The 18,104-nt window shown below is 41.0% G+C and overlaps 1 protein-coding gene across 2 annotated transcripts in view; it reads left to right on the plus strand.

Moving 5' to 3' along the window:
• Positions 1–18,104, plus strand: part of LOC121464860 (LIM domain containing preferred translocation partner in lipoma) — a 601,897-nt gene that overhangs the window by 361,095 nt on the left and 222,698 nt on the right. For both annotated transcript variants that reach the window (XM_041677943.1, XM_041677944.1), the window contains exon 7: positions 16,552–17,238. In XM_041677943.1, the coding sequence (XP_041533877.1) occupies positions 16,552–17,238 (687 nt within the window). The remainder of the gene's footprint in view (positions 1–16,551; positions 17,239–18,104) is intronic.

The raw sequence follows: 18,104 nt of genomic DNA on the forward strand, positions 1-18,104 counted from the left end.
GTTTATATTTAAACACTGACACAGGTCCCTGCCACACACATACGCATAAATATAAAATATATAAAAATAGAAGATGAAGGAAAGGCTGGGAAATAAGGTGACTCCATGTTAGACTGTTATCACTGAAGTTTTTTACTGATAAATTTCCTTGTGGTTTTAATTCCCATACAGCCAAAACTGAAGTATCTTTTATATATAAAAAAAAATAAATCTTGAGTAGAATTTTTTTCTAATTTTTGGATGGTCTTCATGGAGAAATTGTGTGTTTGGCTCTTTCATTGTTCCTTTTATTGTCTCTTTTCTGCTGGTGTCCTCGAGGGAGAAATTTCCCAAGAAAGACTGGGTCTCCTGTGTGCCTGTGCATCTAGGCATCATTTGCTGTCCTTCCATCTCTTGGCCTCATCCTTTCATCCCTGTTGTGGTTCTTTTTCCAGTCTTCTTACTAGATGCTATCATAGTTATTGCTGTGGATGATGCTTTCGTATTTCTCTGAAGCACCCCTTGAACTTTCCCTACAGATCTGCACAAATTGGAGAGTATCGAAAATTAGGAAGAAATCTGTGCTTAAATATATTCACTCATTCTAACAATTATTTATTCACTTCTCTTTATTCTAACAGAATGTCAACTGACCAACTCCCTTACTTCTTCAGTCCTACAGCAGGCCAAATACCTCAATATTAAATTCTCCAATATCGAATTCCTAAAGTTTCTAATCTCAAAACAGTGATATATGGGAAGAAGCATCTAAAACCAGTCACCAAAAAGAGACATTTTGGTGCATAATTTTGTCTTATTCACGTCGTGCTAACTTGCTTTAAGGAGCACAAGATAGAAAGAAGAGGATTGGAGTAGGGCCCCCACTCTTCAGTTTCCCAGTTATAATACTAATCTACTCTCAGGATTTGAGTCTGAGATGTTCTCCCATAGGCTTGTGTGCTTGAACACTTATTTCCCTACTGAGTGGCACTGTTCAAGGCAGTTTTTCAATCCTTAGAGTTATGGGACCTGGCAGGTTGTGCTAAGTCACAGGGATGGATCCTTAAAGGTAATACCCACTCCTGGTTTTAGCCCAAGTATTCTGCCAAACGTCTGTCACGTGAGGAATTCCATTCCACTCTGCTGCCATGGAAAGACCCACTATGCTTTCTCTGCCACAATGGATGGTATGGTCTGAAACTCTGAGCTAATACCGCCTTTCCTTCTTACATAGTTTGTTTCAGGCATTCTGGTCACTGCACTGCAAACATAACTAATACCAATACTGCTTTTCGAACCTGACATTTATTTATGTTCTACATAAGTACATTCATCTGAGGTCCATGGAGGGGCAAACTCATGTTTGAAATCTGTTGCTGTTGTGTGAAATTAAGAAAGCATTTTATTTTTTTAATTTAGGATTTTTAGAAGGAGTTAAGTCATGGAGACAAGAACATGCCTAAAAACATTTGCTAATTCAGCATAGAATGAAAGCCCTGTCCTCTGCTTCTGAAGCCAGCATCCTTTGGCTAAGGGATTCTGGCGTGTGTTTAGAGCATAAGTGGGTTGGCGTGCAAGTAGACCACATGTTGGAACCAATCTGAGACTTTTTCACTGGTTCTTTGCCTGCTTCTCTAACTACCTTTGGGCTCACAGAAGCCAAGAATTGTTGTAGAAAGGCCATTTGTTTGTTCCTGGCTTCTCAGTCCCAAAATAATAACACAGAAACCATATTATTTGCAATGTTGTTTGGCCAATAGCTTAAGCATATTTTTGGCTAGCTCATATCTTAAATTTATCCATCTCCATTAATCTGTGTATTGCCACAAGGCTGTGGCTTACCTGCTAAAGTTCCTGTGTCTGTCTCCCTAATGGCTACATGGCTTCTCTTGACTCCATTTTCTTTCTCCCAGCATTCAGTTTAGTTTTCCCCACCTAGCTCTACTCTAACCTATCAGAGGCCAAGACAGATTCTTTATTCATTAACCAATAAAAGCAACACATATACAGAAGGACTTTCCACACCAAGGAATGACAATTCCCTCTGTAGCAGGCTACATTACTGATATTATCTGCTCAGTCAAAGGAGTGTGAATGACAGCACATTCAAAAGGAGATTCTGTAGTTATGCATATAAAAGCCAGCGAAGTCTATGTCTTTGCTTTGGGGTAGTTTGGGAAAAGGTAATGGGCTGTCTGAAGGAAACATTTAGACATATGATTAGTTTTCTTTGCAAATAAGTATACTGTTAACTAAAAAGAGAAAATTGTGGTGTGGAAGGAAAAGCACAATGCCTTGATTTCTACTTCCCACAGTCACTATCCAAAGCTATTGTTGTGTTTTTCTTGTTACTGGATTTTAATCATGTTCTATATACAAGTTTCTCTTCTGTCACTTTCTTATAATCTTATAGCATTGTAAGGGAACTAGCATTTTATAGCCAGTCTAGGTTGAGATTTGGGGGAAAAAATTGAAAATATGCTCAGTTGAGATTGGTCTTTTTATAGTCTGTGTCAAAGGATCTTGGTTACCAGAATTTATCCGTTATAAAAGGTGTCCTTCCAAGAATCTTTCTGTTTTACCAAACCATTTATTTCTGTAAAGACGAATATGAACTCCTAAATAGAATAGAAGTTCGTTTCTCAAGCTCATTATTTTCAGGCATTGTTCCTAGAGAAGAGTGCGTCCAAAGGATATTTAGTCTAGATTTGCTATTGTTTGCTATTAGAAAAAGAATGGGAAAGAGATGAACTAGTTCTTTACTTCACTTTCATTTCTTTGGAGAAATTAATCTCAAATAATTGAGTTCAACTGTTCACGTCCCCATTTGAGGAAACCATGTCCTACCTGTTGCTGATCCCTTTGTGCATATAGTGAAGGCCCCGTTCCCTTATTCTCCACAGTGCCCTGTTACTGCGTCATGGCAGTGTGCCCTAGTAACCATCCATAGATTCCTGGCTAACAGCAGGCATCAGTCATGATGATCACCAACTTTCTGTGCAAGTTCTGTGCATGATCCAAATTATCAAATAGGCTTCATCAGAAAGGCTGTCAAAACTACAGGTAAAATAACAAAGGGTATTTGGGGGACCACATCAGCAAGCACTGTTTTATTCTGTGAGATGTTGTTTTTATTAAGAATACTATTCGTATGTTGTGAATCATGTGGCCAAATGCCTTTTACCTCTGAGGTTATAGCAAAGGCAATCTGATTTTTCCTATAGGATAGGTAGAGACTGGTGTGACCTGTCTTTTTATCATTTTCCTTTTCTTTCTTTTAGTTCAGTGATTGTCCAAGAGGGGTGTTAAAAGGCCTTTTTTTTCCAGATCCTTCTGCTCTCTCTCTTTCTCTCACCCTTTTCAACTCACATTACTGCAGTAATGAATCCGTCCATGTGGTCACTGCGGGGTTCGTCTGGGTGTTTGCTGAACCTGCTTACGCTTGATTTCTTCCAGGAGACATGAATTTGGCATGGGAAAATGAATTCTTTCTGGGACGGCAGACGTGCCTGGTACACTCATTTGCTGTAACCGTGTGTGCTGTGGTTGAGGGAGAAAAAAAATTGAGAGTGCAGGATTGTTGAAAGTGGAGAGTTAAAATAACAGAAGCATTCTGGTGATTCCACAGAGTTAAAATGTGAGCAGTTTTGCCACCGTTACTCACCCTGTGCTTCCATGGCTTGTTTTACAAGGATAAAGGGATGTGTGCAGGTCTGCAGAATAGAGCTCTTCTGTGCCCTTAATAGTCGCTCTGTATGAAAACATTTCCACCCTTCGTCCTACTCTGTGGCAAAAGAGTTCTTTGCTCAGAAACTCTGTCCTTCTCAGTCTGTTCTTTTTATTTGTCTATAGCCTCTGGATAAGCTGCTTGTTTTTCTCAGAACAAACATGTCAGTAGGGGGAAAAAGCCTTACTTTGCGATTGAATATACCATGGGGTTGACATGGTTTTGAGCGTATTGATACAGTGATCACTTTAACACGAATGTGTTTTCTCTGAAGAAAGAAGAAAAACCCTGAGCAAAAGTCTTGTGGCTCTGCTGTGAATATGACCTGCTCGCTAAGTGTCGTTGTTTTTCTCTGTTTTAGTTTCAGTAAGCCTTGTTCAGGGGATTCCCTGAGGTCTGAAACATAATACCTGTTCTATTTTTGCTTTGTTTTGGGGTACCCAAATTCCTTCAGTATATGTGAGGGGAAATCAAACATAGCCACTTGCTCACATGCATGGATTTTCTGGCTGAACTCCAGCATCAAAACACAGCAACCCAACTGGTCCCCACTGATTCCACACTGCTGCCTGGTGTCTCAGCCCAGAGGTCTGCTTCTTTTGGAATCATAAACAGGATTTTTTGCCTTCTGTAGATTATTAGAAGGTCTGGTCGTTTGGTGTGGTGGTTGGAACTACACTCTGCAGTTCTGGAGAAGTACGCTTCTGACCCTGATGCTCACGGGCCTTCTATGAGTGAATCTTGCCCAGCTTTGTTTCCTTGAGGAGACTCAGTGGAGATCTGTGGTCTCCATCTTCTGTTCAGATCAAATACACCATGATGCTATGAAGACCGTCATCTGGTTCAGTTTTGCACAGATCAGAAATATCCTTTATTTTTTTTGTTACTGAAAATTCCTTCCTAATATACTTTTTCAAACAACCCTTTGCAAATGCTGGCTTCGGGAGCATTCATGGCTTAACCTCTAATACAGTAACACACACACACACACACACATCCACAAAACCCTGCAGTGCTGGGGTTTAACCTCTAATACAGTAACACACACACGCACACACACACGCACACATCCACAAAACCCTGCAGTGCTGGGGTTTAACCTCTAATACAGTAACACACACACACACACACACACACACACAAAACCCTGCAGTGCTGGGGTTTAACCTCTAATACAGTAACACACACACATCCACAAAACCCTGCAGTGCTGGGGCTTAACCTCTAATACAGTAACACACACACAGACATCCACAAACCCCTGCAGTGCTGGGGTTTAACCTCTAATATAGTAACACACACACACACACACACACACACACACATAAACACACCTCTGCACTGCTGGGATTTTCAAACCAGAAAGAATCGCACCATTTTGTCCTTTTTTTTTTTTTGATGGTTTCTGAATATCAGAAGTAGTCTGATTACTATAGTAGATTCTTATTATAGTAGATCAAACAATGTGCTATTGTTGTAGGAAAATCAGACTGCCAAACTACTTACCATGTACAGGAAGAAACCCAGAATTCATCAACTCAGAGTTCTTCAAAATGAAATTGAGTTACAACACTCTTCACTATGCCCAAATATGCTTAGATCGATGACTGACGTGTTGGCCTAGCACTTCTGGTGCAGGGTAGAGGAGGCTTTGAGACAGTTATGATTTGGCTAACTGTCCAGCATTAGCTTATTGCATTGATTTTCTCATGGAATTTATCACTGATACAGGATTGAAGTGATGTTGAATGTTTAATGAACATCTCTTCTTAGGTCTACAAGATAGAATGCTGAACTTGAAAGACAAAGTCCTGGGCCACATGAAGCTCAGGGAAAGTGCCTATTAAATCATAATGGCATAGCCAGGATGCTCTAAACTGGCATGTGGAAAAGTGTTGCCACTGGATACCTTGAGCAGTCAGGGAATTCAGGGCTGACTGGCATCCCAGAAACATCGTTTTATTCAAAACCTAAAGGATGGGAATGTATTCTCATCTAGGCAACGCTGTGGGGCTAGGGCTCTGAGTCCCTTGTCACCAGAAGTAAGAGGGCAAGGTCACGCTGTGCAGCTAAATAGCATCCTATGGACACTAAAGTTCTTCCAGGGAGTTTAAGAAAGGCAAGAGTCTTCAGAATATTCTGGTTCCAGCATACCGTTATGTACTATAGGACAGAATAAAACCCAAAATCAACAAGGAAAGCAGTGACTTTAAAACAACGCATAACCTTGCGTCCAGTGAGATGGCTCCTGCTGCCAACTTGGACAGTTTTCATCAAAGATCCCACATAGTTGAAGGAGACACCCAGTTTCTACAAGTTGTAATCTGATCTCCACATGTGTCCTGTGGCCTGTGAATACATCCACACTCCCACAGAGGGAGGTTGGAGTGAGAGACTAGATGCTATCATCAGTAAATAAGTGATGTATATATCAATGTACGTTTATGTATTTTAGACTCTCAGTCACTAGTGATAGTGGACCAGACGAGCACACCAGAAAGCTCATGTTGAAAACAGGGAACATTATTAGCACATAGGAACATCAAGTAGAGATATTTGTGGCATCCCATCATGTTACAAATTTTCAGGTATGGGTCTTCGCTTATAACTGGTTTTCATAATCTTTGTCAGTCCACATAGACCCTTTCTTCCCATGAACATTTCTGTTGCATGCCCTTCCTCTTAAGCTTTATAGCATTCCCCATATCTTTCTGCCATAGTTTCCTTATTCTTCTTTTCATTTTTATACATATGAACAGAATAATTCATGTGTATCTTAATTATTCTTAATGGCAAGGTTGCCCACTAAAGGAATCATGCTGATATTCTTGGTACAGATTAGGGGAAAATATACCTTTCTGTTCTCGTCCTAAATCAATTTTGTATTTTCTTGGCCTGATGTGAGAACCCTGCTAGGCCTTGGGGGGCATGATAGCTCAGTTAACAGAATTTTTTGGTATGGAAATAGGCTCTTTTCTTATTGCAGTCCTCAACAATAGCATGCTTAAATTGAATAAACCTTTATGTCAATGGTGTTCTATCCAGGTATGGACACATACATGCTAGGGACTTTGTGGGCTGTGTTGTGTGTATCCCATTAGAAGACTTGGTGACTTCCGAAGTTCAAACTGATGATGTCTCCTTTGAAAGATGTTTGGAGTGAGTGGGAGGTGCTCCTTACAGTGCTGGCTCTCTGAACTTCCAGGATGCTCGTGAATTTGAGCATGTAGGCCTCACCTGACCTCTGGCTTGTCTGTATAACAATCAAGGAGGGGAAAAAAAGAACAATTTCAAGGGAGGATCTGAGTGCCCCCACTTGACTTGATTTTACTTCTGAGAAACAACTTGACATCAGTGCCATCCTTAGCCAGGGAGCTGCCTGTCTTCACAGTCTTTTATTCCCTCTCGGAAGTGTGGCGAGAATTAATTAAATGGAAAAGCTGCTGAGACCAACTGCTCTGGAGTGCCACATCAGACCATACTGTTTCTGCTATTCCTGCCTCAGAAGTTATTAAGAATAGCCCATCACTAGCTGTAGTATGTGTTTGCAGAGCACAGCACTGTGAAATGAACAAGTGTGGATGTGAGGAACAGAAGCGAGATATTTATGCCTGCATCTCTCTGGCAGGAAGTCTGTAGAGACTTTGGAAGGCGAGTGTGTGTGTGTGTGTGTGTGTGTGTGTGTTAGGCCTGTCCCATGTTGGGATTGTCTTAGGACACCAATTGAAAACATCTGTTTTGATTCTGACAGAATAATTTGCAATTATTTTAACTATCACTACAGAACCATTTATGAGCTTGCTTTCTTCCCCTGTAATATGCAAAAACACAGGAAAGAGTGAGGAAGTGTCTCTTGATTAGATTGCCCAATATAAAACTTTAATCAGATAAAATATACCAAGCCTTTGTTTTTGCTGTTTTCCTTTTGTGTATTTGTTACACTAATGTTACTTAATATGCTTTAAGCATATACTTGCTTATATTTTTAGGTGAGAAATACTGTTGCACAGATTATATATGTTGATAAATAATATTCATTTTTAATATTTTGACCTCTTAAATGGTTGGGTCAATAATATGGTTTGTTATGTTTTGTTGAGACAGGGTTTCTCTATATAGCTTTGGATCCTGTCCTGGAACTAGCTCTAGTAGACCAGACTGGCCTCGAACTCACAGAGATCCGCCTGCCTCTGCCTCTTGAGTGCTGGGATTAAAGATGTGCACCACCATCACCTGGCTTATATGTTTTTTGAAGGCCTAAATGATTCTGTTGTATGGTGAGATTTGAGAAGTGCCTCTTAAGATATATATATTAGTATTTCCTAGACCCTGGCACTGAGTATCGTTGCCCACCTGTTCATTTATTCATTTGTTTCTTCTAGTCAGCAATTCTCAGTCTGTGGATTGTGACCCTGTGGGGTTGCTTATCAGATATTTACATTATGATTCATAACAGCAGAATCGCAGTTATAAAGTAACAATAAAATAATTGTATGCTTAGAAGTCACCACACCATGAGGAATTGTATTAAAGGGTCTCAGCATTGGGAAGGTTGAGAACAACTATTCAGAGGGAAAAAAGTAATTTCTGTGTCTATATCATGATCACAGAAGTTTTAGAAGTATGAAAACCATAGATAGTTTGAAAAGGTCTTTTAAGGTGTCGGTGATGGTGCTGGTTAGTGCTGGTGGTGCTGGAGGTGCTGCTGGTGGTATGTGTGTGTGTGTTTGTTTTGATTTGGTCTGTTTTACTTTTTATTGGTGAGCATTAGAACTGAATGGTTAGAATGGTATGCTTTTGTTGTTGTTTATTTTGGTTCTGATTTGTCCAATTTTGAGACAGAAGTCTCTTTATGTAGACCAGGCTTTCCTTTAATTCATGATTCTTTTGCATAGGTCTCCTGGTTTTGGAATTACAGACATGCATCATAATGCCTAGCTTAGAATAGTCTCGTCTTTAAGACACCCAGCTGCAGTCTGAGACAACCTGAGCTTGACCAGCATCATCTAGAAAATACAATCGTCATTCTTCTCTCAATTGTGATTGTGAGAATTGTGTATGAAATGTTCTTGACGATGTTTACATAAAATGAGTGCTATATAAATGTTTGTTGTTATAATGCATTAATTAATTTCCAGCTAGTCCTTCAATTTCTGTTTCCTGACACACAAAAGCCAACATGGATAACCACAAGAGAAAAGCATCACGTTTGTCAAATAACACATGGCCGTTGTCATGAAATGTGATGGGAACGACACTCCCCGTCCCCATTGTTTAACAAGTCAATTAGGAATCCCTCTGTATATATTTTTCTGTTTCGTGGCTATGTGGAAATATCATTGTGTTCCTTCAATTATGTTGTATAAATGACTGATCTCACAGTTTACTCTTCATTTCGCAGTTATGTTTGGGCATTTTTTATGTCATTGCTTTCCTTGATCAAGATATAATATGGATAGGTGTTTGAGTATTATCCTGCTGTTTAGATGTGGATCTTTACCTTTTACCACTGTCTCCTGTTGTCTTGGAAAATTTCCATCCTAAATAGAATTCATTTTTGACTCATGTATATAGCTCATCACATTCTTCACATTACGTTCAGTAAGCATGCATTTGCCAAGAATCTCCACTGTCCTTGTCTTCTTGCAGCTTGAACAATTAGCAATTTCTGACACAGAGCTTGCTTACAACAGATGTTTATTGAATAAAAAATTAATTGTATTTGTGTGGATATACATGGAATATATTATTTCCATGTTTTTAGTTATTATTTCATCTTTTCATTTTGTTTTGAGAAATGGTTTCTCTGTGTAGCCCTGGCTGTCCTGGAACCCACTCTCTAGACCAGGCTGGCCTCAGACTCACAGAGATCTGCCTGGCTCTGCCTCTCAAGTGCTGGAATTAAAGGCATGCACTACCACCAGGATTTTTTTTTAACCTTTGACACAGGGTTTTACTGTATATCCCAAGCTGGCCTCAAACTCACTCTGTATCCTGGCCTGGCTCTGAAGTTGTAATCCTGCTGCTGTAACTTTTTTTCTCTATGCCCCATGAATGCATTTAAAATTATTCTAGAACTTTTGCCTGGGGGTTTGTAAGAAGACATGAAGTTAGAAAATTGCATTTGCACTGTGATCCTTAAAAGGATAATAAGTAGCCCAGTGTCCTGGTGTATGACCTGTGATCCTAGAACTCAGAAGTCTAATATAAATTCAAGGCCAGTCTCAGCTAGTTGATAAACCGCCCCCCCCTTCTAAAACAAACAGAAAAAATGCAGGACCTCAACTGCTTCTTGGAATGATAATAGTATTAATAATTCTATCTTAAAGTCATTAAACTAGAGAAAAGAGGGACCTGATGGCACTACTATAGTTAAGCATGTATCTAATGTAGCCGTGTATTTAGTCTCAATTTCCTAAGGAAAAAATAGATGCTGGTATTTTGAAGTTTTCTTACAAGACAATTATTCATTCACTGATCAAATGTCTTCTAAATTTCTGCTGTGGGCTATGATGTTGTAAACTATTTAGGTGTCTGCTTCAGTAAAAGTGACAAGCCCCTTTCTTTGAAGAAGCTGACACATACATATAGGATATTAAATAAAAGGAGAAATGGGAAACACTCCAACAGAGGGTTCAAGCCAAGGTTTGTTTAGGAGCTGGACATTTGGGTAGCCACAGATGTGAGAGAGCTTAGTAACTCAGATATGGGTGAAAGTCAAGGGCACGGCATGTTACTAAGACAGGAGATGGAAGGGTTCTAGTCTATTATTCCACAAACTTACTCTTAAATAGCAAGTGAGTGGGGATGTGTGCACATCTGAGAAAACTCACTGTAGCTGCAGACAGAAGGATCTCCTGAGGAGTGACCAGGTTGGTTGGATATTGTTGAAGAACACCACGTGCTTTCTTAGTAGACATGGTGCAACGTGGACATACCTGAAACAGGAAATTCCCTATTTAAAGAGTGATAGCTGGATTTGGCGTTTGAGCGGTCATCAGGGGAGAGGCTCGGGTAGCCCCCTCTGTTCTCATTTGAGCTGGCTGGATTAGGAAAACTAGAATAAAGCAGCTGTAGGAGGGATGAAAAGGTTTTCATGTGTTGAATCTGAAAAACATGTAAGACATTCAAGTCAATAGATGAAGTAATCGGTTGAGTGTCTAAGTCCAGGGTCAGAATACAGATGAACCCAAGAGACAGACCTGTTGAGTGTTTTTGTGATAGTGATCATGTTTCAAGCTCTGGACGTGGACCTGAGGAAAGAATACCAGGAAAAGAGGTCACGTTGTGGATTGAGGGCTTTTGACCAGCTTGTTAACTGTTTTTATTATTATTAATTCTTTGTAAAGATTAAAAAATTATTTGTAATGATATGAAGCTTGGATATTTTAATTCAGGTATGTAAGCAGAGACTGCTCATTCTCTCCTGGCCTCCCAGACCGAATAATCACACAGAAACTGTTAATTTCAACACTACTTGGCCTTTTAGCTCAGGCTTCTTATTTACTAACTCTTACATCTTAAATTAACCCATTTATATTATTTTATATTTTACCATGAGGCTAGAGGTTTGTTACCTCTTGCTTCTTGAAGTACGACATGGTGTCTGCCTCCTTTGGCAGCTACTTGGCACCTCTCTGATTCTGCCTTCTTTCCTCCTCTATCTCTGCTGGGAGTTCCTGCCTAGTTCTCTTCTACCCTGCCACAGGCCAAAACAGTTTTAATTCATGAACCAGTAAAAGCAACACATATACAGCAGGGCATCCCTCATTGTAGTAATAAGGGCGGCGGGGCTGCATCCCCAGCACCCCGGCAGCCCGGCTAGCTCAGTCGGTAGAGCATGAGACTCTTAATCTCAGGGTCATGGGTTCGAGCCCCACATTGGACGCCAAAATGTAGCGGCGTAAACAAATGCAGACAGATTGTAAATATATATATATATATATATATATATATATATATATATATATATATAGCTTTAATGTAGAAATAGACTTACAGAACCACCGTTCCCGCGGAGACCAGGAAAGCAGAAGGGACGGCTGGGAGCAAGCTTGCCAAATTTATAGGCAGACTTTAGCCCGAGGCGAACATGCCCCCCAAGGGGCGGGACTTATCCCTACACCTCATCATACGTATGTACCTTTCTGTACACTTAGGTTAAACAAGAGATAAAGATGAAAACATTTCCATGGGGCAGTAGATTACGTCTCATTTCCAGCGGTTCTCAGCTGGAATGGAGATACTTACTGACCTGGGTGAGGTTGGAAATTAATATAGACCTTTGATTACATGATTATTATGAGCTACTATCAACATTGCATGAACTAGAAGCCAACACATCAGTTGTAACCCCAGGGTGATAGCAATGCTGCTTGAGAGATGCCAGGGGCTTATTGACTGTGAATTTTCCACCTGTCTGTCTGAGTGATTAAATGGCTACACTCCTCACCCCTCACAACTAGTCCTCTCCAGCCTCGAGGAGATGATGGTCACCTCAGTCTAGATTGCAGGCCGCTCTTCTGACCCTGCCTGCTCACAATGTACACGATGCCTGTATGTATCAGTTCTTCACGAATGCCTGGTTAGAGCATGTTCTTGTCATTTTTCTTTGGTCCTGTTTTGGAGGATCCTGACTCCTAAGGCTATCTTTCCAGCATATTTTTTCTCAAGTATGGTTTCCTGGGGAACTTGTAATTCTAAGATACAAGGTCTAATTTTAAATTCCTGATTTGGTTCCCTACAGGATTCTGTTGAATACAGAATTTGTTTAATTTTACAACTTGTCATTTACTGTCATAACCCAAGCATTTTCGATGTTTGCTAGATAGGTGAAGGGTTCCTTTCCGTTCAGGTGAAACTGATCTTCATAGTGTCCAATTGGAATAGGGATGTGGGGGGGGGGGGGTATGTTTAACTAAGCAGTATATTATTAGAATATATGAGCTGAAGACATTAATGAAGAAGGACCCAGTTAAGACCTTGACATTGTGTAACACACGACATGGAAAAGTAAACTGAACCTAGAAAAACCATAAAGTTAGACTTTTCCCCCCAGTCGATAATGTCAATCATTAACATGTCACAGAGGTGAAACTGATTGCAGAAGGGATTAGCTTTGATTTCTTTGATGATTCATCAGCAACAACAACATAGAGTTCATACTTTTTTTTGTTATTGTTGTTTTTCGAGACAGGGTTTCTCTGTGTTGTTCTGGAGCCTGTCCTGGAACTAGCTCTTGTAGACCAGGCTGGCCTCGAACTCACAGAGATCTGCCTGCCTCTGCCTCACAAGTGCTGGGATTAAAGGTGTGTGCTACCACTGCCTGGATAGTTCATACTTTGTACATCTTACAGACTCGACAATAAATGCATACAGTGACTGAGGAACTGGCCTAACAGAAGTCACATTCTCTATTACAGCTGTAAACTCAGCCCTGGAACAGATGCTTAAAGTTCCAAATCTTTTGGAAACTAATGCCAATCAATTGCATTTAAACAGTGCAATAATGTAGCCCTCACTTCTTAGAAACAATTCATGAGTTTTCTTCTCGATAAGCAGTTTCTCTCTCTCTCTCTCTCTCTCTCTCTCTCTCTCTCTCTTTCTCTCTCTCTTCCACATTCTTTGAGTGATGGTTTCAGAGCCCCATCTTCAGAGCCATTGTGTGCTTGTCTAAAATTCCACGTGATCTCTCCTGTATGCAAGACCTCCTTTTCAATTCTTACATGTGCTTGCATGTGTGCGGGTGTGAATGCTGGTGTAGCTCCTTGAGTTAGAAAGGGACTGAAAGAGAAGAGAGGAGGGTTGAAGGAAAGGGGATAAGAGGGTACTAATAGGACGTGTTTGATAGCAAAGTGGAAAGGAGACAGGGACAGGGGGAAGGGGAACCCCCCAAAAAGGAGTCTGTATGAAAATGCCATAATAAACCCATTATTCTGCTAAGTACCAAAAAGAAAAGCCTTCCCTAGGCAAACCTCCCCCATGTCCCCATGTCTCCACTGTGTGTTTTATTGCGTGTATGCTGGCACGTGTTTGGATATTTTTATCATAAGTGTCTTTAAAACTAGTATATTTTGGTGTATACAGTTTTCTTCCCAAGTTTTACATATTTTATCTTATTGGATGTGAAAGGAAAAAGAGCAGGAATAATTATTTTAAAGTGTATGTATTTGTGTTCTTCATGGTTAAAGAAAACTGTGCCAATGCTTATCTGGTCCACATAATCAGTTAATTGAAGAGTCATGTTGCCGAATATTTTCTGTTTATTGGATTATTTGGTGGTTCCAAGAATATATTTTGACATTTTATCTTATTTTTGATTTTGTACGAATTCTTGAATTTTTCTCATAATTTAACACTTCGATTTGGAAAATTGAGCACATTTAAATATCACACTCATCTATACATGCATGTATGTGTGATTTTCTGAGACTTGAATCTTTTTATGTGCTGATTTTTCCACCATTTGTTTTCCAAGCATCTTCAGTGTGTATTAATGAAGCCCTGTTCTGCTAGTGCGGGACTGAGGTAGCACTCTTCGCCGGGACACAGAGAGAATTGCTGCGCACATGAGACAGGAAGACACGGGTTTGGCTCTGACCTGTCCCTTCTTAGGAGCCAGGCCTTGCCTTCCCTTTTAGTCTTGTCAGGATAGCTTCTTGTTTTCCTGTCTCTTCCAAGAAAACTCTCATTGTGCACAATTTAGTATTGATGATAGTAAGTGCACTATTGAACAGGGAACCTTCACAGCTTATCTTGCTTGACTGAGAACAGATCAATTGATTGGGAACGCCCTGTTTAATACCCGCCCCCCCCCCCCATTATCATGGCTAGTTTTACATCAGCTTGACGCATGCTGGAGTCATAGGAGAGGAGGGAGTCTGAACTGGGAAAAATGCCTCCGTAAGATTGTGTGGTAGGCAAACCTGTAGGGCATTTTCTTAACTGGTGATTCATGGAGGAGGGGACATCCCATTGTTTTGGAGGTGCCTTCCCTGGGCTTGTGGTCTTTGATGCTACAAGAAACCAGCTGAGCAAGCCAGTAAGCAGCACTCCTTCATGGCCTCTGCATCAGTTCCTGCCTCTAGGTTCCTGGGTTGCTTGAGTTCCTATCCTGATAAACAGTGGTGTGTAAACAGAAGCAAAATAAACCTTCTCCTCCCCAACTTGCTTTTGTTCGTGGTGTTTCATCACAGCAATAGACACCCTAACTAAGACACCAGCCCTTCTCCACTCTCATCCCTATTCTTGGCTTTGGTGAATCTTAGCTATTTTCAACATTTCATGTGGTAAAAATCACGCAATATTTATCTACTGATAAACATCTTAAGTTTTTTGTTGATGTTATTGTAAATCGTGCTATAATGAACATAAAAATGACACTTTCCCTTGAAGATCCACATTCCAATAATACTGGATATGTACCAGTAAGGGAAATTGCCATGTCGTATGTTGTTCCATGTTAATATTTTCAAGACTTCCCTACTGTGTTTCCTGTCTGCCCTGTCACTTTGCCTCCCCAATGGCAGCATGCAGAGACCCTACCATTCTTGCCAGCACTAGTTTGCCTGTTGGTGTTGCCTGGTTACAAAGATTCTGACAAAGATGTGACTCCTCATTTGAATTTGGTTTGCATTTCTATATTAGTAATTTTGAATAGTGTTTAATGTTTTGTCTTTTGTATGCCATTTAGGGAAGCATTTTTGTTGTTATTTCTAAATCCTAAGGCTTATCTTTTAAATTTTCCTTTTTTTAATTTTTATGTTTATTTTATGGACGTTTTTGCGTGTATACATACATGTATACCATGCATTTCTGGTGTCCCATGAATGCCAGAAAACAATATCAAATCCCCTGGAGCTGGAGTTATGGGTGGTTGTGAGCAGGCATGTGGATCCTAGGGACCGAGTCCTCTCTTGAGCCCCTCTTTGTCTCTGTGTACTGTGCCGTAAGGCTTTCGTAGCGACTTTGGTGGTTGGCCCCTTACCGGGATACGTAATCATCTGCTTCCATTCATGGCTTGCATTTCACTCTGATGTTTTTGCTGTGTAGAGATTTTCAATATGATATCGTTTCCCTGGTTCACTGTGTTTCTGTTGCCTGTGCTTCCGGTGCCGTATCCATTACATCATTGTCGAGACCATTCTCTTAAACGTTATTTCTGTGTTCTCTCCTCGAGTGTTTCCATCTTTAGCAGCACCTTGAGTTGGTGGTGTAAGACCAGTCTCTGATTTGCTTTCTGGTTGATGCAGCCCAGTGTTTGCACACAATCTGTAAAAGACACTGTACCTTCTCCACTGTTTCTTCTTGGCACTCATGTAGAAAATAAGTGAACTTTATATGCTTTTGTTTGTTTCCAGCCTGCCTTTTCTGTTCCTTCCATCCTAGGTCTCTCTTTATGTTGTTGCAACATTCTTTTTATAAAGATTGGCAAAATATTTTGCAATCAGCAGTGGGATGACTCCTGCTTTGCTCCTCCTTTCCACAACTGGTTTGGCTATGTGTGGTCTCTTCTGTTCCCATCTGAGTGTGAAATAAATAACTGCTCTATTTGTATGGTTTGATAAGTATCACTCTAGACCTGAATTTTTACAATTTTATTTACGTACTTATTTTCATCACTGCTTCCATTTTCAGTCAGTAAATAGTCCGTGCCTTGGTTAAGTGTATTCCTGGTGTTTTATCTCCTTGGTGCTGCACACAATGACTAATGTTCGGTTGGTGAGCTCCTTAAGGAAAGGCCATGTCTTATTTATACATTTTTCACCTAATTCGCCATTCTCCCTGTTGCGTATTGTTTTCCATTATTGCTGATCATTTTTTATCAAGCTTCTCTTTCATTTCAGGGCTCTGCTAGTCTAACATCCTCTCCTCCGGTGTCTACTCCCGTCACGGGACATAAGAGAATGGTCATTCCAAACCAGCCCCCTCTGACGGCAACCAAGAAGTCGGCGATGAAACCACAGCCTTCGCCCCAGGCTGCACCCATCCCAGTGACACCCATCGGCACTCTCAAACCACAGCCTCAGCCAGTTCCAGCCTCTTACACTACAGCATCCACACCTTCGAGGCCCACCTTCAATGTGCAAGTGAAGTCGGCCCAGCCCAGCCCACATTACATGGCTGGCCCATCTGCTGGACAAATATATGGCCCAGGGCCTCAAGGCTATAACACTCAGCCAGTTCCTCCGTCAGGACAGTGTCCTCCTCCTTCAACTCGTGCTGGTGCCGACTGTGCGTATATTCCACCCCCAGGGCATCAGCCTGAGCCGGGATATGGCTATACCCCCAACCAAGGACGCTATTATGAACCGTATTATGCAGCAGGGCCTGGTTATGGGGGCAGAAATGATGTGAATCCTTCTTATGGACAACAACAAGTTCAGCCTAATACCTGGAAGCGGGAACCTGGGTATGCTGCTTCTGGAGCCGGGAATCAGAACCCTCCCGGGATGTATCCCGTCAGTGGTCCCAAGAAGACCTATATCACAGACCCTGTGCCAGCCCAGTGTGCACCACCACTGCAGCCAAAGGTAAGAAGTTGACTGACATAGCAGTGGGAAAAAAGGAAATATCTGCTTAATCTGCCTTCCCTAGAGAGCAGCACTGAAGGCAGACATGCACGTGTGCCTTTTTCTATTAGCAGATGGCACCCCGGAGGAAACCAGTGAAGCAGGAAAGCTGAGTGTGGTCCTGTTTGCTCAGTACCAATATAGTCACTGTTTAGCATCCAGTGCAACCAATTGCTCAGTAATGAACACATATCTCAGAAAAATCTGATCTGGAGGAAGTAACAAAAAAATAATTCATCTTCCAGCTATAATATTCTGTCCATTACAGCATCCCTTTCTGGATGCTAAACAGAAGCATCTTCAGACATGTTGTGCTTGCATGACACCTGGATATTATTGCAATATCTCATGCTTTGTCAGGTATAAGGAATTCCCAGGACTATAGGTGAGAGGTGTCCAGGGCAACCATATGAGCTACTGACAGGCAAAGCCCATACTAAGGTGGTAAGAAGTCAAGCAGCATTGGTACCACAGTGGCCACAAGGGTCAAAGAAATAGCCAAGCAGGTCAAGTGTATCTAAGACAGGCAGGCTACTTTCCTTGGGAAATAAGCGTAGATCATAGGGCCTGTCATTGGCCCTTGTTTGTTTAGATCACATATTCTCTGGCAAGAGTCTCACCCTTCAGTCTTTAACTCCATTAGGAATGTTTGCAAATACGTTGTGAATAGCAGCTCCCTTCTGTTGTTAATAACCAGCACCGTATATAGATTTTGTTTAAATACAGTCTACCCAGTTACTGCTAATAACTACAGAAGCTATAGAGCAGCAGAGTATATACTATACTCCCTACTCATCGTAACTTGGATGTTCCCCCTAGTCCCGGGA

The sequence above is a fragment of the Microtus oregoni genome, unplaced genomic scaffold, assembly GCF_018167655.1.
Source record: "Microtus oregoni isolate MIOR12 unplaced genomic scaffold, Mior012 000029F_ref0000214, whole genome shotgun sequence".
Classification (NCBI taxonomy): domain Eukaryota; kingdom Metazoa; phylum Chordata; class Mammalia; order Rodentia; family Cricetidae; genus Microtus; species Microtus oregoni.